Source organism: Polypterus senegalus, chromosome 4, assembly GCF_016835505.1.
Source record: "Polypterus senegalus isolate Bchr_013 chromosome 4, ASM1683550v1, whole genome shotgun sequence".
Classification (NCBI taxonomy): domain Eukaryota; kingdom Metazoa; phylum Chordata; class Cladistia; order Polypteriformes; family Polypteridae; genus Polypterus; species Polypterus senegalus.
In genome coordinates, this window is record NC_053157.1 from 144338626 (window position 1) to 144363518 (window position 24893).

Sequence of the window (24893 nt, forward strand, 5' to 3'; positions counted from 1 at the left end):
CAATGCACCTTTGGCAGCAATTACAGCCTCAAGTCTTTTTGAATATGATGCCACAAGCTTGGCACACCTATCCTTGGCCAGTTTCACCCATTCCTCTTTGCAGCACCTCTCAAGCTCCATCAGGTTGGATGGGAAGCGTTGGTGCACAGCCATTTTAAAATCTCTCCAGAGATGTTCAATCGGATTCAAGTTTGGGCTCTGGCTGGGCCACTCAAGGACATTCACAGAGTTGTCCTGAAGCCACTCCTTTGATATCTTGGCTGTGTGCTTAGGTGGCACACCTATCCTTGACCAGTTTCGCCTATTCCTCTTTGCAGCACCTCTCAAGCTCTATCAGGTTGGATGGGAAGTGTCGGTGCACAGCCATTTTAAGATCTCTCCAGAGATGTTCAATCAGATTCAAGTCTGGGCCACTCAAGTACATTCACAGAGATGTCCTGAAGCCACTCCTTTGATATCTTGGCTGTGTGCTTAGGGTCGTTGTCCTGCTGTGAAAGATGAACCGTCGCCCCAGTCTGAGGTCAAGAGTGCTCTGGAGCAGGTTTTCATCCAGGATGTCTCTGTACATTGCTGCAGTCATCTTTCCCTTTATCCTGATTAGCCTCCCAGTTCCTGCCGCTGAAAAGCATCCCCATAGCATGATGCTGCCACAACCATTGGTATTGGCCTGGTGCTGAGCAGTGCCTGGTTTCCTCCAAACGTAAGGCCTGGCATTCACACCAAAGAGTTCAATCTTTGTCTCATCAGACCAGAGAATTTTGTTTCTCATGGTCTGAGAGTCCTTCAGGTTTCTTTTGGCAAACTCCAGGCAGGCTGCCATGTGCCTTTTACTAAAAGGAGTGGCTTCCGTCTGGACACTCTACCATACAGGCCTGATTGGTGGATTGCTGCAGAGATGGTTGTCCTTCTGGACCTCTGACAGAGTGACAATCGGGTTCTTGGTCACCTCCCTGACTAAGGCTCTTCTCCCCTGATCGCTCAGTTTAGATGGCCAACCACCTCTAGGAAGAGTCCTGGTTGTTTTGAACTTCTTCCACTTACAGATGATGGAGGCCACTGTGCTCATTGGGACCTTCAAAGCAGCAGAAATTTTTCTATAACCTTCCCCAGATTTGTGCCTCGAGACAATTCCTTTGACTTCATGCTTGGTTTGTGCTCTGATATGAACTGTCAACTGTGGGACCTTATATAGACAGGTGTGTGCCTTTCCAAATCATGTCCAATCAACTGAATTTACCACAGGTGGACTCCAATTAAGCTGCAGAAACGTCTCAAGGATGATCAGGGGAAACAGGGTGCACCTGAGCTCAATTTTGAACTTCATGACAAAGGCTGTGAATACTTATGTACATGTGATTTCTCAGCTTTTTATTTTTTAATAAATTTGCAAAAATCTCCAAGTAAACTTTTTTCACTTTATCATTATGGGGTGTTGTGTGTAGAATTCTGAGGAAAAAAATGAATTTAATCAATTTTGGAATAAGGCTGTAACATAACAAAATGTGGAAAAAGTGATGCGCTGTGAATACTTTCCAGATGCACTGTACCATGTCTACTTTGGACGAAATCTGAATAAGGTATAAGAAATCGAAGAATTTCAGTCCATGTCATCTGCTCTTTAGCTGCTTGGACATGGGTTGCGTCTGCACCATGCTGTTTCAGGTCAGATATCCCTCCATGGGCGACTGAAAAGGCTTGACGCTGACGGCAAGTGCATTTGTCACCAGGGAAAGGGCTGACCCATTGACATTCTGTCTCCCATTCAGAGCTATACCTCAACAGCCTCTTGCATTTCACAGACATCATCAGACATAACTGCATGTAGCATCTTGATCAGGAAGTTCCACTATACTGCATGAAGCGACTGCTTTAATTTTTTTTTTGCCATCATTTAATGAACACAGCATAATGGCCAGGATCATGGATTGTTCAGGGCTTGTCTGTCTGCAATATTACCACAACATGAAAATTCACTCTGCTTATATAACTGGTTTGATTTAACTGTTGTGCACTTAAATATGGAACAAATATAGGAAATTATCAAGTTAGGGGCTGCGTTAATATGTATAAGGTACAATAAGCTAATATGTGACAGGGCACAGCAGGTATGCACTAATATTATCATGGTAATGTTTGGTAAGGCTACTGTTTATTTGAGAGTAATAATGGCGGCATTTTTTGTGCTGTTTTTAGTCACCTGTAGTATTTGAGAGGCTGTGTATTCATTTTTCATTATTCCACTACGCAGTCCTCAACATTTTATTATTGCCCTTATTATTTTCTAAGTACATCTTAGGGAGAATCAAAAATTTCCTAAGCAAGCGTCACTAAACATCTTTATCCAGCCTTGCTGTAAAGTGTCTTAGAACATGAAAAGATTGACAAAAATAGATGAGACCATTCAGTCCATCAGGCTCATTTGGTTACCAAATACTGTAGTTCTGTTGTACCAATATCTCATTGAAAAAGTTTTCATAAGTTTTTAAGGTTTCTGCTTCAATGACATGTTCCAGATTCACATAACTCATTATTTTGTCTTGGTAGAGTAATATATTGCTCTACTTTCCCCTTTTGTATTATTAATAAGTAGCCTTTATCAGAAAACCTCAAGTCTCCCAGACTTACCACTGTTTATAAGGTATTATAGTATATAACTTCTCCCCACCTTCCCTTCTATATCTATAACCTCAGGCAATTAGGTGTAGTAAAAGACAAGCAGGAGTTAAGCTACAATTTAAACAATGTATTATCGGTAATATTCATAAATAATAACAATATGCAAAGTACATTTGAATATTGGCAACCATACAACCTGATTAAATGGTGGCACACAGACTTGTTTGTTATTTAAAATGTCTCTAGTTAAGGCATCTTTGGTGGTCAGCTTTCTTCAGAACAGGCCGCATGCCTGTTTCAATATGGCTGCCGAGCTGTGCTCTCCATTGTGTTGTCCTTTCAGGTCATCAATTTGGTAAGAGAGAGAGATACTCCTTCATCAGATGTTAGTAAGAGAGAGAGTGAGGTTAATCAAGCAAATTTTATAGATGTCCTGTCCAACCCCTACAGCCAATAGGGCGTCGTGGTACTTAAAGGTTTCTGATGCAAGCCAATTCCAAACAGCCATATTTCAGACCAATGGGGAAATAGAACATCTTAACACCTGCCATCACTCAAAACCATTTGTAGAGGTAAAGCTTGGCAGTTAGGCAACATGGCTTTGTGTGGGGGATGAGAGAGAGACTCTAGCAAAGAACATTTGTTTCAAGCACTTCTCCCAACTCGGTCGTAAAATTCACTTTCCTGAGTTAGTTTTGCATAAATTACAAATAAAGATTTACAAAATACAGTATTTATCAACTTATATGCAAAATCTCACATCAAAAAATTCATATAATGTATGCTTTATATAAAGACTTGGAACCTGGCTTCACTCTAAAACACAATTACCCTTAATTTCCATCGGTGTCCTCAAGTGTGTGATTTAATGGAAAGAAATTTGTTTGATAATCTTTATTGATGTATTTGACAAAAAGTCCCGATGCAGCATTCGCTGCTGAAGACTGACGAGGGTTAATCTTAGTACACTCCCATTTTGCCTGGGTTGTGCTTGTTTGCTTTCTTCTGCATGGCTTCAATTGCTGCTGTGCCTTTTTTTGCAGTGTGGTAAATAGAACTGAACACTGTATTCCAGATGTGGTACAGTCTTAATATAAACCATTAACATTACATAAAATAATATTTGGGAGAGAGATTGCATAAAAGTAGATATACAGCTAAAAATAGTAGACTTTGTGAGATCGTGAGTCTCATGGAGACACAGATAACGAGTCTCCTGGTGCCGTGGGTGAGGTTGGAGGAAAAGCCAGTGTATGCATTGTGCGACACGTATTTGCCTGCTTCATGTAACTATCTGCATTTTCAATATCATGCACCACGACGAGGAGGTGCAAGATCGGAAATAAAAAAAAACATATTCAAATGACAGCTCATGCTCAAGTGACATAGCATTTTCAGACAGTGATATTTTCATATATGAATGTGTGTGCGTGTGCACGAGAAACACAGAGACAGATTCAATCTCATTCAAGTGGTTACTGGAATATAAAATAAACACTTTCGCAAAGGTATAGTGAAGCAAGTGTGCTTTTATTCAGTGTTTGTGTGTCTGCTTATGCCCATTCAGCAATAGCTTTTACAGGTAGCAAAACTTTACACCGACTGTTACAGACTAAAATCAAACGTTTCTTCTTTTGGGCATATACACCATCAGCATGGCAATGCCAGATCTAAACACTAGCGTGGCAAATTGCTTGAGTACTAAAGTGACTATAGCTGTAGGTGGATGTCCCATTTTACGTTATGGTGCCAAGCGGAGTTGTGCTGCAATGCAGCAGCCTATTAGCCAGCAAAAGTGCTGTGAAGAAGCTGTCTGTTGTTATGGTCCTGCCTTTGTCCAGAAACGGCTCCATAAGCTTTATGACTTGGAAAGTCTTTGCCTTGGGTTGTAACTTAAACCACAGTTCTCAAGAAAATGTTGCCAGATGTCCGAAAAATTTTTATTTTCCAAACGTTCTGCTCAGGTATCTTTGTTGTCAAAGGACAAATGCCGGATGGTAGTCTGATAACGGTCAATGGCCACCAAATCTTTGACTGCCAGTACAACAAATAGTTCTGAACAGGCATCAACCACAGCACCAACTGTGGTCATCGCTGCTCTTGTGAAAAGAAAGGAAATAAATGCCATCAACTCAGAGAAGGAGAGGCAAGTTTGTTGTACCATGTGAATGTCACTGAGAAAATAAAACTGAATAATAAAAAAACAAGTACTAACTTTTACAAATAGCCAACATTTACATTGGGTGTTACAGACTCAAAACAAATGTATGTTTTTATTATATTATAGTAATAACAATAACATCATTAATAACATTAAACCATTTAAATTTCAATTTAAATGGGATGCTTGGAGATTCAAATTTGTTACGATAAATAACAGTAACCCAATGATGCTTATGAACAGTTAAAATTAAATGCAAAAATTAAGAAAGAAAGACAGGTAAAAGGTTGAAAAAGAAAAAGCTACTAACTGCACTTTTGCTTCTGAGCATTTATCATGAATTTACAGTAGCTACAGTTTAATGAGTCACATTAATTAACATTTTGATTTGGTGTGTTTCATGGCTACTATTGTTTTACCTGCTGTTAATTATCAAAAACTCATGCTCTGTACATTTTTACTGTTGTTATTTTGGTTGTTATAAATTCTTATTATTTTATTGACATTGCCATGTTTTTGTTGGCAAATGTGCCTGTTGCCAGCAATGATGACCAATATTCATGTGAACCATTATGGTAGTGACCCCAACAAACAGAAGACCGATTCTTTGACTTTCAAAACAATACCAGCAAAGAAAAACATTAGTTAAGATATGACACTCACTTTGGCTTTTGTTTAGGAATTCAATTTAGGAGTATTGTTGAGGTATTGAGCTCTTGGGACTACTCCTTTGGCTTATTCTAAAAGCAAACAGCTCTTTATTTCTGCTGCACAAACCTCTCAGAAGTCCTTTTGAAACAACACACTTAATAATAGTGCACAATAATCATCTTTTATCTGTATCTTTAAGCACGCTGCACACTGGCGCCTGTTATATGCACAGGAAGGTAAACATGCAGCCTCATCTACTCTTTCAGGGTGTATATACAAAGTTTATAGTTATAATTATCATTTGCGTGTGGCAAAAGTAACAGTTTAAATCTACTTACATTAGTAGTGGTTAAGCACATAATTAAAACTGTTTTTGTTCCTTAGTCTACTACAACTGCACAATTATTTATTTATTTTATTATTTTTACACTGGAGTGGAACTCAGATGGATTATCAGTTGTGATACTTTCATCCAGGATGACATACAATATGATAAGCCTCCTATGGTACCACTAATGAATTCTACTGTTAACTCACTGAGTGTAGCATATTTGTTACTCTGTATAAGTTGGGTCATTTACCATTCATTAAAGGTATTTTTAATACCTCGGAAACCATTGAAGGATAAGTGGATTTTTAAGTGACGGCTCATTCTCGACACACCCATAACACTGCTATGTGTGAAAACATCAACAAATTTACCGTGCTTGATAAATACATGCTGGCATATTTAGCACCCACTTTAATATTTTTTAAATTATTAGCTGTGACTGTTCTCCCTCAGACTTGTTCACATAGAATCAAGACAAAAAAAGATTAATGCTGCTATATAAAGTATTTTACACATAAGTCAAAAATAATAAAGTAAATAATTGTAACAAATACAACACATCTTTATATTCAGCTAAATTGACTATTAAAATTTTGTTAATTTCTGTTTCTGCAATCCATTAAAATTATCCAACCAAGCCAATTAGGCTGTTTTTAAAAATGCGTCAAGAAAATAAATAAAGAGTTTTTCTGCTCCAATCATATACCATTTCACTTTGCCACTTGTGTAGCTGTTTTGGTAAGCTTTCACTGTTATATTTTAGGCAGGTCAAAAATAGGTAAACAAAAAATCCCTACTAAAGAAAAGATGTATCTGAGAGATATCATGAATGTTTCAGAATGTCTTTATGCTTTGGTACTAGTGCTGTTACTGCAACCACATTAGGAACATTTAACACATAGATAAAAAATATAGTTAAGAAGTTTTGAAGTTTAGCACAATCTTAATAGTTACACTGTGTCTTGCATTATTGTAAACTGTTATAAATGCTGTTATAAAATGCACCACTGACAGAAAGTTAATCATAATGTCCTATAAACACATAAAACAAGCCAGGCTCTTTTTTACCTTACTTTTCTGATTACTAAAAATTGTCAGTTCATTCCCATGATTACTGTGAACGAAATGTTCCCTATATGTTACAAATATAAAATTTTTACATGTTTCTAACCCTGCTCTTGTGATGACGACAGTGCCTGGCACAGAACACCTTCAATTCCATCAATACCTCTTTTTCCATTTATAATTGTCTTATTATACGTTAAATGACTTTAGCAAGGCACAAATTTGACAACAGACCTGCAAGGTTCTTTACATTTGGGTGGTTTTGTTGTCTTCTCCCTTCCACAAGGAACAGAAAGTACAGTGCCACCACAGTTACATTTCACGTTAATCATCTCTGGGCAAGGATAACAACTCCCTTGAAAACAAAAGCAAAAACATTTAAAGGACAAATGCATATTTAGGCAAAATAAAGGATCATACCATAAAATGTCATAAAAATCAGGTCAGGAAAAGAATAAGCAGTTTTTTCGGGCAGCAGAGTTACACATGCAATGTGAAATATACTCACAGAGTTGATTAATCTTGCTTTAATTATCTAGTTAAGTATCTGCTGGAACTAAATCTGTATTGTTTTGATGCATATAGACAAAGCATGCTAAGTGTAGATAAAATATGACAAATACAATTTTTATTTGAAATCTTCACAGGAACATACAATTTTAATTAAATGGTTGGTGGAGACCATACTCTGGTTCATCTCTTCCTATTTAATTTCTCACTCCAACCTTCTAGGCAAATGGTAGATGTCTATTTGCACTCACATTATTAGATTCAGAGTCATTTCTTATTCATATATACTGTGTGTGTGTGTGTATATATATATATATATATATATATATATATATACTGCTCAAAAGAATTAAAGGAACACTTTTTAATCAAAGTATAGCATGAAGTCAATGAACCTAATGGGATATTAATCTGGTCAGTTAAGTAGCAGAGGGCAGCTCGATTGGCATTCGCCATAGAATACCAGAATTGGCAGATGCACCACTGGTGCCCTGTGCTTTTTACAGATGAGAGCAGGTTCACCCTGAGCACGTGACAGAAGTGAAAGGGTCTGGAGAAGCCATGGAGAACACTATGCTGCCTGTAACATCATTCAGCATGAGCAGTTTGGCGGTGGGTTAATGATTGTCTGGGGAGGCATATCCACGGAGGGTCACACAGACCGCTACAGGCTTGACAAAGGCACCTTGGCTGCCATTAGGTATCAGGATGAAATCCTTGAACCCATTGTCAGACCCTATGCTGGTACAGTGGCTCCTGGTGCACGACAATTCCTGGCCTCATGTGGTGAGAGTATGCAGGCAGTTCCTGGAGGATGAAGGAATTGATACCATTGACTGGCCACCACACTTTCCTGACCTAAATCCAATAGAACACCTCTGGGACATTATGTTTTGGTCCATCCAATGCCACCAGGTTGCACCTCAGACTGTCTAGGAGCTCAGTGATGCCCTGGTCCAGATCTGGGAGGAGATCCCCCACAACACCATCTGTCATCTCATTAGATGCATGCACCGATGTCGTCAGTCATGTATACAAGAAGTGCTGCGTACAATTTTGAGTTGCTGCAATTTAATTTTGGCAAAATGGACTAGCCTGTCACAATTTTTTCACTCTGATTTTTGGGGCATCTTTGATTTTAGGGCTCTGTAGGTTGATCATTTTCATTTCCATCAAACGATGTGGCATCCTTTCGTTCCTAACACATTACCCAGTCTATATCTGTATAGATATCCAGGAGGATTTCTTTTTCCCATTGAGATCTGATGTGTTTTCAAAGTGTTCCTTTAATTTTTTTGAGCAGTTTATATATTGTGACAGGCGCCTGGAGTCCACGCCCAGTCGGGACGCCCCTGCACACTGTATTCAGGGGGAGCAGCCCTGGACAGTGCAATACCTCCCCCTGGACGTTAGATGGCTGCCCCCCTGGCCTGGTGAAGTGCCTCAGTTTCCCACAGGGCTCCCTGGGAATTGGAGTTGGGGGTAGCCCTGTTGGGTCCCGCACGTACCGCCAGGGGGTGCTGTGTTTGTGACTCCTGAGCCCGTATGGGCAGCAGCTTCATCACACCTGGAAGTGCCGCCAGATCTTGGTGATCTAACACCTGGAGCACTTCCAGGTGACCTATAAAAGGAGCCAGTAACCACCACTTATCAGCCAGAGTCGGGTGGAGGAAGACAAGGTTGCGAAGGAGGAGTGGTGGTGCCAGAGAACAGAGTTTGTGTTTGTGCTTTACTGGTGTTTGGGACTGTGTTGTGGCTTGGGGGTGGGGGAGGATGAGTACGGGGAAACGTGCCCTCCAGCTGAAGAAGAATAAAAAGCCTTTTATTTTACAGGTGCCTCCCGTGTCCAATCTGTGTCGGGTCAGGCGCTATATAGTGCCGTTTACTCTATATATATATATATATATATATATATATATATATATATACACACACACATACACATATATATATATATATATATACATATACATACATATATACACTCACCTAAAGGATTATTAGAAACACCATACTAATACGGTGTTTGACCCCCTTTCGCCTTCAGAACTGCCTTAATTCTACGTGGCATTGATTCAACAAGGTGCTGAAAGCATTCTTTAGAAATGTTGGCCCATATTGATAGGATAGCATCTTGCAGTTGATGGAGATTTGTGGGATGCACATCCAGGGCACGGCTCCGTTCCACCACATCCCAAAGATGCTCTATTGGGTTGAGATCTGGTGACTGTGGGGGCCATTTTAGTACAGTGAACTCATTGTCATGTTCAAGAAACCGATTTGAAATGATTGAGCTTTGTGACATGGTGCATTATCCTTCTGGAAGTAGCCATCAGAGGATGGGTACATGGTGGTCATGAAGGGATGGACATGGTCAGAAACAATGCTCAGGTAGCCTGTGGCATTTAAATGATGCCCAATTGGCACTAAGGGGCCTAAAGTGTGCCAAGAAAACATCCCCCACACCATTACACCACCACCACCAGCCTGCACAGTGGTAACAAGGCATGATGGATCCATGTTCTCATTCTGTTTACGCCAAATTCTGACTCTACCATTTGAATGTCTCAACAGAAATCGAGACTCATCAGACCAGGCAACATTTTTCCAGTCTTCAACTGTCCAATTTTGGTGAGCTCGTGCAAATTGTAGCCTCTTTTTCCTATTTGTAGTGGAGATGAGTGGTACCCGGTGGGGTCTTCTGCTGTTGTAGCCCATCCGCCTCAAGGTTGTGCGTGTTGTGGCTTCACAAATGCTTTACTGCATACCTCGGTTGTAACGAGTGGTTATTTCAGTCAAAGTTGCTCTTCTATCAGCTTGAATCAGTTGGCCCATTCTCCTCTGACCTCTAGCATCAACAAGGCATTTTCGCCCACAGGACTGCCGCATACTGGATGTTTTTCCCTTTTCACACCATTCTTTGTAAACCCTAGAAATGGTTGTGCGTGAAAATCCCAGTAACTGAGCAGATTGTGAAATACTCAGACCGGCCCGTCTGGCACCAACAACCATGCCACGCTCAAAATTGCTTAAATCACATTTCTTTCCCATTCTGACGTTCAGTTTGGACTTCAGGAGATTGTCTTGACCAGGACCACACCCCTAAATGCATTGAAGCAACTGCCATGTGATTGGTTGATTAGATAATTGCATTAATGAGAAATTGAGCAGGTGTTCCTAATAATCCTTTAGGTGAGTGTATACACACACACACATACACAGTATATATATATATATATATATACATACACACACACACATATATATATATACATATACAGTATATATAGTGTATTTTCATTTATTATTTATATACAGTATATGTTGCATTCAGTGCAAGCTCTTGCCTTTTTTGGTTTCTTAATTGGAGTTATACCACTGTTACTATTCTGAACAGAAGTGCAGGTCAGTTCAATGTATTACCTAAAAGAAACTGAACATAAAACAATGTTCTCTACATTGAAATCTTCATGACATTCTGCCTTCTCAATAGGAGTGTATAAAAGCTATGTGGAGTGTAACACAATTGTTGGTATATCCTAAATGTTTCAACCAAACAATGAATATGAGATTAAAACTGCAAGTATATTTAATAATACAAAGCCACTCTGCTATCTATACAGTGTTTACATTTCTAAGTAATTCAACTTTTTGATCTGTACATTTTACTTCATATTAAATGATGTATAGTCTTTGCAGGACGGAATAGCTTTATGATACACATTCCTCTAAAAAGATATAATTTACAACAATAACTTTCTGAATACTGCATGTCAAATATGCTTTCAGCAAAAGTAAACAGATTTTTTTTTCTAAGAAATTTAGCATCATTAGTAACACCCTTTTGCATTACAGTTAACCTGCTCCAAAATTTCACCTCTCTTAATTGCTTCTGTTAAACCTTATGGGAATTGTTTGTCCTATTGCGCTACATGTTCATCATCATTAGAAGTGATGTTTGAAACTTTGCATTATTGGAACATTCTTTCCATGACATTTTATTACCAGGATTCTTTTAATTTCATTAACACTTCTAATAATACCCGATATATTACATTATTTTCATTGCCTTTTTGGGGATATAAGCATTTCAAATGTATTTACCATTCACTTTAATATGGCTACATCTTTTAAAAGAGATAAAAGAGGAAATTTTTAAATAACTACAGTACTAGTTAATGATTTAATTATTGAAAAACAACGCATTTTGCTTTAGTGCATTAGAAAATTACACATTGAGCTTTTTGTTTAGAATAATTTTGATGAGTACAGGCCAGTCACCCAATGTGCTCATCACTCTTATTTTCCTAGAATAACTAGGATAACATTTAATCAAGTTTTGAAGGTCCCTAAAGTCCTATTCTCTACCATACTACCTGGAAATTTACTGAACGTGTTTGCGCTTAAATGTGTGAAGAAAGCTTTCTAACATTCGTGAGAAATTTGCTTGTAAATTTCCCACTGTATTTTCGTGTTCATGTTGGAATGTATTGTAAAGTAACAACAAGGATCCACTGAAATAATTCCCTTCATAATTTTAAAAAATTCAGTCTTGTCACCTCTTAAACTCCATTTGCTTAAACTAAAAAGGTTTAACTCCTTCAATCTTTTCTCATAGCTCACACCTCTCAGTACTAAAATTAGCTTAATTGCTCTCCTCTGGACTTAGTACTGCTCCATCTTTTTTGTAATATGGAGACCAAAACTGCACACATGTACATAATATTCCACAGATCGCATTCATTCAGCTTGCATACAAACAAGAAATAGGCTTGAAATGTGCATATGCAGCTTCCCATGCAAATGTTGGGATTTATTGAAGAAAATTTGACAAAAAAGCTTTTGTATATTTATGGTAATTCTGCCTCATGCATAAATAACATTCCAGACAAAACTGGGATAATATAATATTCTTGATCAAGCTGGAAAATTCAGTCAAACCAACAAAATGATGACTAGCATGCATAATGATTCATATAATTGAACTGTTATTATAATGTGTGTTGATGTGACAAATATATTACACCTGAAAATTGATGAATGTAATGTACAGACTGTATTTTAGTTTCCTTCTAAAAGGGTCAATGCTGCATATTTGCACTGAAGATTTTATTTTTTTTTTTTTATTTATTTCAACTATCTGTTGTCACTTCTCTGTGAACTGGCTGCCGGGTCAGGAATATCTTCATCAAGCCTTCTGTGCTGGAAGTAATTAAAAGACCAGTGACGCACTAAATCCAGTTTTCATAAAGTGAGGGTGCAAATACATTAAAAAAAATCCAGTATCCCCAAAGTAATCAGAGCACTTTATTGCACTCATGTTGCAATAAAGGCACCTAGAAAGAATGAAGCTTCTTTTATTTAACCATAAGTAGTTACAGTCCATCAATGAACAAGTCATTCAAAATGTGACTGGCAACCATTGTGTCAATGGCCTGGGTCAACCCTGTGACTCATTTATTTTTGAGATACAGTAGCTTTGACAGACATGATGGTGTTGTCCATGATATCAGTGTTTCATGTGACCTGTACTGTTCATTGTAACAGCAATCATGTCATTAGTTGAGGCAGAGATGATTATGTACATATGTGTGTTACATTCGGTAACTGGGCATTCTCAACTTTTCCATGGACACTGTGTTAAGGTACCTGAATTCCATTTCAGCGATAAGGATACTATTTCTGTTTTTTTTACTTCAGTCAAACAAAAAGTAATAATATTCTGCATATTGATTCACATAAATGATTAACAATCCATTATACATTTCAGAAAATATCACAACACATTATATATTTTAATTACTTTAAAACCTTAAACTTCTGAAAGAATGCATCTATGGCTCTGAATATAAATAATCTATGTAAATTTTGCACTATGTGAACTCCAGCTGCTCTCTCTCTGACACATTCAATTGTAGTTAAAGGTGTTGATCATAGCACTTTTTATTAGTATGACCAAAACAATATTTCTAAAGGTCAATGGGAGAGTGGCTACTGAGTGCATGTTTATGGGAGAAAACCAATGGTGAGATGTTGTAGAAAGCAATGGTCAAAATACAGCAATTGTTAATCTCAAACAAGTGTTTCCAATGGCAAAGCCAAAGTCATAGCTTCTTTAAAATTGAAAGCCTTTCCTAAATTCTGTCACCCCCTTTTAAAGTTCAATCATGCCAAAAAATAAAATAAAATACAAATAAAAGCAACAAGAAAGAAAAATAAAAAATTTACTGAAAAAAAAATGAAAATACCTAAAAATCAAACAGTAATGTGTTTCTGACAATGAAACTGGCAAGCAAAATACATTTTAACATATGGCATTCATTCAATAAAAGAAACATCACTGTTATTCAACAGGATGCGATTCAGTGTTAAGATTTTCCAGCCACAGTTTTTAAAACGTGAAAAAAGAAAGCATTTTATCTGTTCATTTAAAATGCTTTTAACCCGACTTGCTAAATAGACAACACTGAATTGTGAAGGTCTAGGTGACATTTACTCCTGCTGCCATTTCAATTTGCTGCACATTATTCTACATATTATAAAAATTCACAAATTCTGATAACTGACAATGGTGCTTATCAAGCAACCTTTTCACTTTTGATAGCATTTCATCACCACCTCATTATTCATAAATCTACAGGAAAAAGGTTAATGAATTAATCAAATAGCATAAGCGTAAGTAAACAAGATTACAGTCTAAAAATGTCTATTATCCCCCAATGAAGTTTATTACACAATGCAAAATTTGCTTATGTTCAAAAGGTAACTATTTAAAAATGTGTAAATCATACAATATTACTCATTTGTTCTAAATCCAAAACTGCAAAATAAGTAGTGTTCCGATTAATTTTCCATTTGTGTTTAGAAATCTTGCAGACAGAATGCCTATCAGAATGAGAGGCAGGATTCCACACCTGGTAGACAACTAGCTACTCGACAAACATCTGCGCATGGCTCTCAGTTTTTTTGTTAATGTTGGTCTATTTTATCTATTATTTTTGTTTCCCTGAGCAGTAAATGGCCAAGCAAATTTACTAAAACTATAAGCTCTACTAGATTTTACAAAAAAGTAACATTGTTGATATTTATTGTTTATCTTCCTTGTTTAAATTACCAAACCTAAAAGGATGTTACTGCTGCAAAATAAGTTTTCTCTCCATTATGTTGGGAGAAAAAACTCAAGAAATGTGTTTTTGTCACTTTTGTTGACTTTTTTCAAACAGACTGGAAATATGGGAGGCAAATATAAAGGCCTCAGTGCTGGTAAGCCAGATGGACCTAGGTACGGTCACAGAAGCACATCATTGATTAACTTAGGGTGTGAAGTTATTGCTTGCAAAAATAGTGGATAAATGTCCAGCTAGAAAGTAGCCTGGTGTATGTTATTTCCAAAGTTGGGGGAATACAAAGATTTTTCCATTGTTACTTAGTCGACTAGCCCATCCAGGCTTTAGTTGGTGTGCTAAATTTTCAAGCTATCTAATATTTTCTTTCAAGAATGATCCTGAGTGGCCTCAAGCCCTCACTGACTGACTGACTGACTGACTCACTACTAATTCTCCAACTTCCTGTGTAGGTAGAAGGCTGACATTTGGCAGGCTTATTCCTTACAGCTTACTTACAAAAGTTAAGCAGGTTTCATTTTGAAATTCTACACGTAACGGTCATAACGGTCGACAACGTCCGGCATGTTGAACTTTCTTATTTATGGTCCCATCTTCACGAAATCTGATAGACAGCTTCCCTGTGCTAACCGAAACTGATATACGTATTTATTTTGGTGGTATGACGCCACTGCCGGCGGCATACCGAACATTCCAACATCAATAATTCTCCAACTTCCCGTGTAGGTAGAAGGCTGACCCCATCTTCACGAAATTTGGTAGGCGGCTTCCCTGTGCTAACCGAAACACGTACTTATTTTGATGGTATGACGCCACTGTCGGCCGCCATATTGAACTTTCCGACGTCACTAATTCTCCAACTTCCCGTGTAGGTAGCAGGCTGAAATTTGGCAGGCTTCTTCCTTACAGCTTACTTACAAAAGTTAAGCAGGTTTCACTTCGAAATTCCACACGTAATGGTCATAACGGTCGAAACCGATGTACGTCCTTATTTCGGTGGTATGACGCCACTGTCGGCCGCCATGTTGAACTTTCCAACGTCACTAATTCTCCAACTCCCTGTGTAGGTAGAAGGCTGACCCCATCTTCACAAAATTTTGGTAAGCGGCTTCCCTGTGCTAACTGAAACTGATGTACGTACTTATTTCAGTGGTATGACGCCACTGTCGGCCGCCATATTGAACTTGCTAACGTCACTAATTCTCCAACTTCCCGTGTAGGTAGAAGGCTGAAATTTGGCAGGCTCATTCTTGACAGCTTACTTACAAAAGTTAAGCAGGTTTCATTTCGAAATTCTACTCGTAACGGTCATAATGGTCGACAACATCCATCATGTTGAACTTTCTTATTTATGGCCCCATCTTCATGAAATTTGGTAGGCAGCTTCCCTGCGCTAACCGAAACCAATGTACGTACTTATTTCGGTGGTATGACGCCACTATCGGCCGCCATATTGAACTTTCCAACGGTCTTTGTTACTTATGGGCCCATCTTCAAGAAATTTGGTACACTGATTCCCAACGCTAACTGAATCGTACTTACGTACATATATACATCCATAGCCTGCAGCTCGGTCACCGTGTGAGGCGGCGTTGGGTCCCCCATCCCAATGTCTCCAACGTTGTTGGCTGCCTGCCTATATAAGGCCGTCCGTCGCTCCGGTCTCTCCATTGCTTTCCTTGTTTCGCCACAGGATTCACGTCTCCCTGCTGATAACTACAGCCTTTTTATTTAATCTACGGCTTCTCCACGGTTTTATTGTTTGTTGATTACAATTATAGCTATTGTGTAGGTATTTTAGACTTACTTTACATTGTTCAGGTACTCATTTGCTTTATTGTTCCAACCGTACCCCCATTAACATGTCTATCGAGGTGATCACCATCGATCAAAGAACTGTCACTTACCGAGTGGTTTCCATGCCCGGAGATGACACCTGCGTTTTCCATTCTCTTTGTTACATATTGCATGTCCATACCAGGCTCACTCTTGATATCCGGAGGAATGTTGTGTCTCATGTATTGAATGACTGGGACAGGTTCAAGGTGTGGACTGATGACGGTACAGAAGATAATTATACTACACAGGAGCACTATAAGAGTGAAATGCTTAAGCCCTTCACCTATCCTTCTGCATGTGAGTTGATGGCTGCTGCTGAATTGTTCGGTTGTCGCTTTCAAGTGTACCGAAATGGCCAAATATTTTACACCTTTCGACAACCACCAATGCCTCTTAAACATCTTAAGATTCACAGGTGACAATTTCAGTAGTGGACGCTTTGATGTTTATGAATGTTTAAAATCTCAAAAGCTGAATGTGAAGTTATCGATGAAACCGGTTGTATGCTTAGACAACGCTTGACAGATGCCAAATGTCACTTCAATACAAGTCCTGCAAATACTGTCATAATTGAAACAAACCATGAAACTCAAACCGATTATGACAGCAGCAATCCAAGCTGTCAAAGTGGTATACAAAGAAATCCTTAAATAATTATTGGTATATTTTCCCTCAGTTTAAAAAGGTTTCATTCTCTTCTTAATAAAAATTTTAAGGCAGTACTTCGCCGCTGCAAAGCGCAGGTATTTTGCTAGTTATTTTAATAAATGCTATTGTTGACCGACTGTAACCATGTGCTCCGCCAATGAATGATGGAGTGTCACCTCTCTCTGACCTTATTATTTCTACTTTATTTTCCATGATGATGGTTTTTCTCTTCTTTACTGTATAACCAGCACTTGCATCAGATATGTGTTTCAGAGACACTGTTGAAGGGTGACGACAAAAGATTAAGATGAGCTCTTCTGCATAGCACTGTACACAATATCACAGCAGGAAGGCACCCCTCACCTGCACGTCTGTTTTACTGACAAGAGAAAACTTCCTGCTATGTATATAATAGTACAAGCAGGCTTGCTATTGAGAACGAATGGGGGCGGTGAGGGGTAGTGAATCGCCCACCATCATTCAACAGGCAGCCAGCCGAGGCACACTATACAATGCTGCCGCCCACTGCCCCATTCATACTCAACTGCCTCCGTTCAGTCACAACCAGGTCACCACTTGCAGCATCACCAGCCACCCACCAAGAATAAACGGGGAATTCAGGAGCAGTAGCTGTGACGGCGTGGTGGGCGGTCAGCGAACTGCCTCATCAAGCCTCCATCCTGCACATGAGTGGTAGCTCTGGCCCCGGCAACTACGGACCCTGGGTCACTGCTTGCCACCCACCCAGCTGCCCACCAAGAATGAATGGGGTGCAGCTCCCACCGCCCCATTCATCAACCGGAGCCGCTCGAGGGACACTACACTGCACGAGCAGCGAAATTGCCCCCTCCAGCCACTGCTTGCAGCGTCCCCAAGCTGAAGATGACGGAGCGCCAGTTACTGAGAAGCCTGCATCGCGTCCCCCAGACAGATGAAGGAGCTGCTACGGCCCTTTTCATAAGTCATATGTCAGAGGTCCATACTTGGGGACTACCTGTATATGTAACTTTTGTGTTTAAATGCTTGATGTGTACATAGATGTGTGATTATGTAATTCCTTATTGAATTAAATTATATATCTAGGCAGAAATACTTTTTTATAAATAATATTATAAGTAAACACTTGGTTTGCTTTGGAAATCTGTTTTCCTTGATTTTATGGATCTATAACTTTTATTTTAATCTGTGCTCTCAAGTTTGTGTAAGAAAAAGCAGTATATACTTGGACACGTAAATACTTGTAATTTAAAATAAATACCAAAAAATTCATAAATCTGCCAAGTAATGTGCACACTGAAATTTAACACAAAAATGAATGCAATAATACAGTTATAAATACACACCTTTGCATCAGCCTTAAAATTTGTATAATTTACATAGGTTGTCCAAATAGGAGTTTCTGGTCTCGGTTCACTACTATCTAAAAATTCACTGCATTCTTTTACACATGCTGCATAACTTACACTGCTTGACAACATACATGCAAGATAAAAACTTGCAAAATCTAAAGTGTCACCCATGAGCTGTATATAGATACAGTATTAGGATTTAGAATTGACTTCTGTAGTTCCTTTGTGATTTATTGTTGATTTGTGCCTTTATTCAAAAGCAACTGGAATAAATAAAGAATAAGTCAAAATCTTCAAAAATATTAAAAGCATTAATGTATTTAAATTGTCAATACTCAAGCCACCAAGTAAAACAACTGCAAATTGTGTGGAAAAAAAACAGCTCAGCAGTAAAGAAAAACTAAAATGGCTGACAGCTAAATTACTAACAAACTTCACAGAATAAAGTGAAGGTATTAATACCAGAAAATAAAGTTCACAGATGACATTGGGAGCAGAAAAATGAGCACAACACAATTTGAGATGAAAAATATATTTATAATAAGACCACCAGTTAAAAATGTTTTAAACAGCACAAAGTTATGCAATGAGAGTTAAGTAATGTCAAAGACAAACTAGAACAACAAATGCAAGGTGAAAGTATGGAGACAAGAATGAAATGCAGATTGTTCAAATTATACCACTTCACCATTTTATGAAGGGAAGGGTACACTATCATGAAATAGGTTTCTATGTTCATATGTTATTGATTCTCTTTTACTTTAGGGGTTGTTTGTTTTTGTCAATTTAATTTTCTCTAATATCACAAAAAAGATATCCTTTTCACACTGGGTTATGTCATGAGGATTGATGATTCATTCAACACAGCAAGATAAAACAGCGTTCCTCCTGTTTATATGTAAGGATCAAAGGATATGGATATAGACATTATATAAATCTCTTAATTCCATAAGTCTATTAGTGTGTCTTTTATGGATGGTGAAAATATACAGTATTATTAGCTTGTAAAGGTGCAAATGGCAGTAATATCTCCTTCAAGTGTCTTTTTCACTAGTGTCATATTACTACTGAATATTCAATCACTTCATGTTGGATGTAATTATTGATAACACAGAGGAAAGCAAAAAGAGTAATTAGTACATAATTTATAAATCTATACTAATAAAAGGCAAAGCCCTCACTCACTCACTCACTCACTCACCACTAATTCTCCAACTTCCCGTGTGGGTGGAAGGCTGAAATTTGGCAGGTTCATTCCTTACAACTTCCTTACAAAAGTTGGGCAGGTTTTATATCGAAATTCTATGCGTAATGGTCATAACTGGAAGCTGTTTTTCTCCATTTACTGTAATGGAGATGAGCTTGAATGCCATGATGGCGGAGTTTCGTGTGACATCATCACGCCTCCCACGTAATCACGCAGTACATAGAAAACCAGGAAGACCTCAAAAAGCGCTGAAGAAAACATGCATTATATAATTGAGAAGGCAGTGAAACAATAAGAAGCGAGCAAGTGACATATACAACCATATTCATGAGTTCTGCTACTTCGGAAACAAAGCACGATGTAAACCTACACTTTAAATTAAGTTCATAGACAGGCTGCGCTGGCGCTTGTAATTTAGTGCCTGCCCATATAAGGCCGTCCGTCAGCGGAATCCAATAGCAAACTGCCACTGGTAAATATTCACGGGTGAAGGACTGTGCTTATGGAGAGGAAGATGAGATGGTCAGGGTGGTGTTTGACACAAACTCAGCGAAACTGCGAGAGAAAGTTTTAAGTGCCAGGACTAAGGTAACATTAAATACAGCCATGGACATAGCAGGAGATGGCACCAGCACAGCTGGGAACCTTCGATGCATGTACACCGAGTGGCTCACGTGAACTGACGCAGTGCACAGATAAAAGGCAACAGTTCCAAAGAGCGCTGAACAAAAACCGAATTACACAATTGAAAAGGCAGCAAAAAATATGAAGCGCCTCATACATACAAGCATATTCATAAATCCAACTACTGCGGAAACAAAGCACACGTTGGAAAAGTCAATGTCCCGCTAAAGGAAGACAGTGTAAAAACCCGTGCATGCAGTGTGTCAGGTCTCAGATAAAGAAGAAGACGAGCTGTTTATTGATGCAGTAAGAAACGAATCGATGAATGAAACCTGTCATCTTTACAACGATTGACAAACACGGAATGTAACTTGAACACAACACATCCTACAAATACGAACCTGATTGAAAGAAATAATGATAATCAAATCCTTGATGACAGCAACACTCAGTAACACTCACAAAACAAATACTGTATATTGACAGTCATGTTACGTTATTTTTAAAATGTTCCCTTTTCTTTTTCTAGCTTTTTTAACACACTACTTCTCCGCTGCGATACGCGGGTATATATATATGTATATATATATAACCCGATCTACATATTCGAATAATGGATACTTTATTCGCCATCAATGATTGTTTTGGTAAAGCCATACTCAGTGTATTCATTAGATGAACGGTAAAAAGTAAGAGCGAGGGAGGATGACTTATTGAGGCATGCAGGCTGTAGTGCGTCAACTCTATCTGAATTGCGCGATCACATTTGAAAAAATATATCTTTTCAAGTTCTATTTAGTCCATATGTGTCAAACTCAAGGGCGCGGGCCACATCCGCCCGGCGTAATTATATCCGCCCGAGATCATTTTATATACTGTATTATTGTTATTAAAGCCCGGGTATATGAAGCGCTGGTAACACAATAAACTACAGATCCCATAATGCAGCGCTTCAGCTGCCTTGCCGAACACTTACGCGCTAATCAAGTCTACCTTATGATGCTGCAAGTTATTGCGAAGCTAGCTCACATGATGCTGAAGAGAAAAGTTGATTCTGAAAATAGAGCCTTTAAAAACCGATGGGAGGCTGAGTATATGTTTACTGAACCCGTGTGTCTCATTTGTGGAGCTAATGTGGCTGTAATTACAGAATTTAATCTAAGACGGCACTATAAAACAAAACATCAGGCCAAGTAATGTTGAACCAAGTCGTCACTACGGTGTTCCCAAATACGCACTTTGCTGATAAACTGAGCGCACTGAGTTTGCACGGCGCTTTGGTGACTTTGAAGAACAAAAAAAGTCCGCCTACATGCGGCTCGAACCTTGTGCATGTTTGGTAGCACATATCTGTGTGAGAAGCTCTTCTCAGTGATAAAGACTAACAAAACAGCACACAGGAGTCGCCTCACTGATGAGCACCTGCAATCCATCCTGAGAATCTCCACAACACAGAACCTCACACCAAACAGAAACAAACTTGTTGCCAAAAAAAAGATGCCAGGCGTCCAGCTCTAAAATGACATATGAGCAAAGAAAACTGAATGATTTGATTTGTTATTGCTGAAAGGAACAAATTTTATTTATATTTCTAGGTTTTGTTATGCAGCATGTTCATATTTGAATTTGTATAATTTTGACAGGATATATTTTTATGGAGAGCAAAATCTTTTGGGATATTTAAAATCTAAGTTTATTTTTTATATAAAATTACATAAGAGTAAAGAAATTTGAATGTTTGTTCTTTTAATGTTTACTTTATTTCTAACTTGTATAATTTAGACAGGATATATTTTTATGGAGAGCAAAATATTATAAGTTGTTTAAGGTTTGAGTTGATTTATTCAGGAATAATATTCCTGTCTGTTTTTACCATTCCTACCAAAGATATTTCTGTCGACTAAATAAAAATTCCTTCTATTTAAAATTTAAATAGAACTTGAACAAATACGATAGTTCATAATATCCACGCAGACTTGCACGAAGAGCGGAGTTATCCGTTTTAACAAGCAGTGTATTGCACTGATACGAAATAGTTGTGTGTGTATATATGTAGATATGTATGTATATGTATATATATGTTTATATATGTGTGTGTGTATATATATATGTGTATATGTATAGATATGTATATATATATGTTTGTGTGTGTGTGTAAATATATATATATATTTATATTTATATATATATATATACAGTCATGTGAAAACATTAGGACACCCTTTGAAAGCATGTGGTTTTTGTAACATTTTTAATAAATGGTTATTTCATCTCCGTTTCAACAATACAGAGAGATTAAAGTAATCCAACTAAACAAAGAAAACTGAGGAAAAGTCTTTTCAAGATCTTCTGTAAATGTCATTCTACAAAAATGCCTATTCTAACTGAGGAAAAGATAGGACACCCTTGCCCCTAATAGCGAGTGTTACCTCCTTTGGCTGAAATAACTGCAGTGAGACGGTTCTTGTAGCCATCTACCAGTCTTCGACATCGGTCTGAGGAAATTTTACCCCACTCCTCAATGCAGAACTTTTTCAGCTGTGAGATGTTTGAGGGTTTCTTGCACGCATACAGCCCTTTTCAAGTCACCCCACAGCATCTCAATGGGATTCAAATCTGGACTTTGACTTGGCCATTCCAGGACTCTCCATTTCTTCTTTTTCAGCCAATCTTTGGTTGATTTACTAGTATGTTTTGGGTCATTGTCATGTTGCATGGTCCAGTTCCGCTTCAGCTTTAATTTTCTAACTGATGGTCTCACATGTTCTTCAAGCACCTTCTGATACACAGTAGAATTCATCGTGGATTCTATGATGGTGAGCTGACCAGGTCCTGCTGCAGCAAAGCAGCCCCAAACCATGACACTTCCACCTCCATGCTTCACAGTTGGTATGAGGTTCTTTTCTTGGAATGCTGTGTTTGGTTTACGCCAAACATGTCCTCTGCTGTTGTGTCCAAATAATTCAATTTTGGACTCATCTGTCCAAAGAACATTATTCCAGAAGTCCTGGTCTTTGTCAACTTTATCTCTGGCAAATGTCAGTCTGGCCTCGATGTTTCTCTTGGAAAGCAAAGGTTTCCTCCTTGCACACCTCCCATGCAAGTTAAACTTGTACAGTCTCTTTCTGATTGTAGAGGCATGTACTTCTACATCAACAGTAGCCAGAGCCTGCTGTAGTTCTCGAGATGACACTTTAGGGTTTTGGAGACCTCTTTTAGCATCTTGCGGTCTGCTCTTGGGGTGAACTTGCTGGGGCGACCAGTCCTGGGCATGTTGGCAGTTGTTTTGAAAGCCCTCCACTTGTAGACTATCTTCCGGACAGTGGAATGGCTGATTTCAAAATCTTTTGAGATCTTTTTAAATCCCTTCCCAGACTCATAGGCTGCTACAATCTTTTCTGAAGTCCTCTGACAGCTCTTTTGTTCTCACCATGGTGCTCACTCTCACTTCAACAGTCAGGAGCACACCAAACTAAATGTCTGAGGTTTAAATAGGGCAAGCCTCATTCAACATGCAGAGTAACGATCTACTAATTATGTGCACCTGGTGTGATATACCTGTGTGAGATCTGAGCCAATTTAAGAGGGAATACATGTGAGGGTGTCCTATCTTTTCCTCAGTTAGAATAGGCATTTTGTAGAATGACATTTACAGAAGATCTTGAAAAGACTTTTCTTCAGTTTTCTTTGTTTAGTTGGATTACTTTAATCTCTCTGTATTGTTGAAACGGAGATGAAATAACCATTTATTAAAAATGTTACAAAAACCACATGCTTTCAAAGGGTGTCCTAATGTTTTCACATGACTGTATATATATATATGACAGCAACACTCATCACTCACAACAGTGACAAAACAATTACATTGACAATCATGTTACGTCATTTTCAAAATGTTTCCTTTTCTTTTTCATTGCTTCTTTAACACACTACTTCTCCATGTAAGCTGGTATTTTGCTAGTGTATATATATATATATATATATATATATATATATATATATATATATATATATATATATATATATACACACACACACATATATACACTGTATCTCCATATATGCATATATACATATAAATAAATACATACACATACTGTATATACATACTAGGGGACTTTGCTCGCCAATCCCTGTGCTTGGTTAATCGACCATATAATTTTAATTTTTTTTTTCTTTGGAATTGTTTCAATTTCATTATTTGCACTTGTACTTTCAAGTTTCATTAAAAATAATATTTTTTGGAGACACATTGTGACAACACAATGTATAACTGCCCATGAGTGAATATTGTTTCTGTTTCTCTAATAAATAATCCGACTTTTTCTAATGTTTACCCCTGTGATTTATTGATTGTCATAGCAAAACCTATTCTCACGGTAGACTGTAAACATTTTAATACAAATGGCATATCATGATCTCCTTTGGTGTGTAATGTTATTCACGGAATATATACATTACCTTTCTTTTTGCCTGTTAAAATTTGCATCGCTTCTTCATGATCATAAATATACACCTGACCGAATTGTGTATTCTTTAAAATTCAACTTGTCATTGCCCTAAATTTTTTAGGGACCACAAATTCTCATAGCGTATGGTCTATTATTTTGTAAATCCACATTTTGTGCATTGAATGATGCGAATGCGAAGAGACTTTGTTGTCTACTCTTTGCCTTTTATTTCTGACTTCGATTTGTCCTGCTATTTTTTCAATTACACCTGGTTCAGATGATTAATCACCTTTTGTTTTGCGCTACTGGGATCTTTT

General features: G+C 38.0%; 1 protein-coding gene across 1 annotated transcript in view; it reads right to left on the reverse strand.

Annotated features, from left to right (window-relative positions):
* The window catches only part of nfxl1 (nuclear transcription factor, X-box binding-like 1), a 143829-nt gene that overhangs the window by 46310 nt on the left and 72626 nt on the right, over nucleotides 1-24893 (reverse strand). Inside the window, exon 13 of the mRNA XM_039751397.1 lies at nucleotides 7059-7179. Within this exon, the coding sequence (XP_039607331.1) occupies nucleotides 7059-7179 (121 nt within the window). The remainder of the gene's footprint in view (nucleotides 1-7058; nucleotides 7180-24893) is intronic.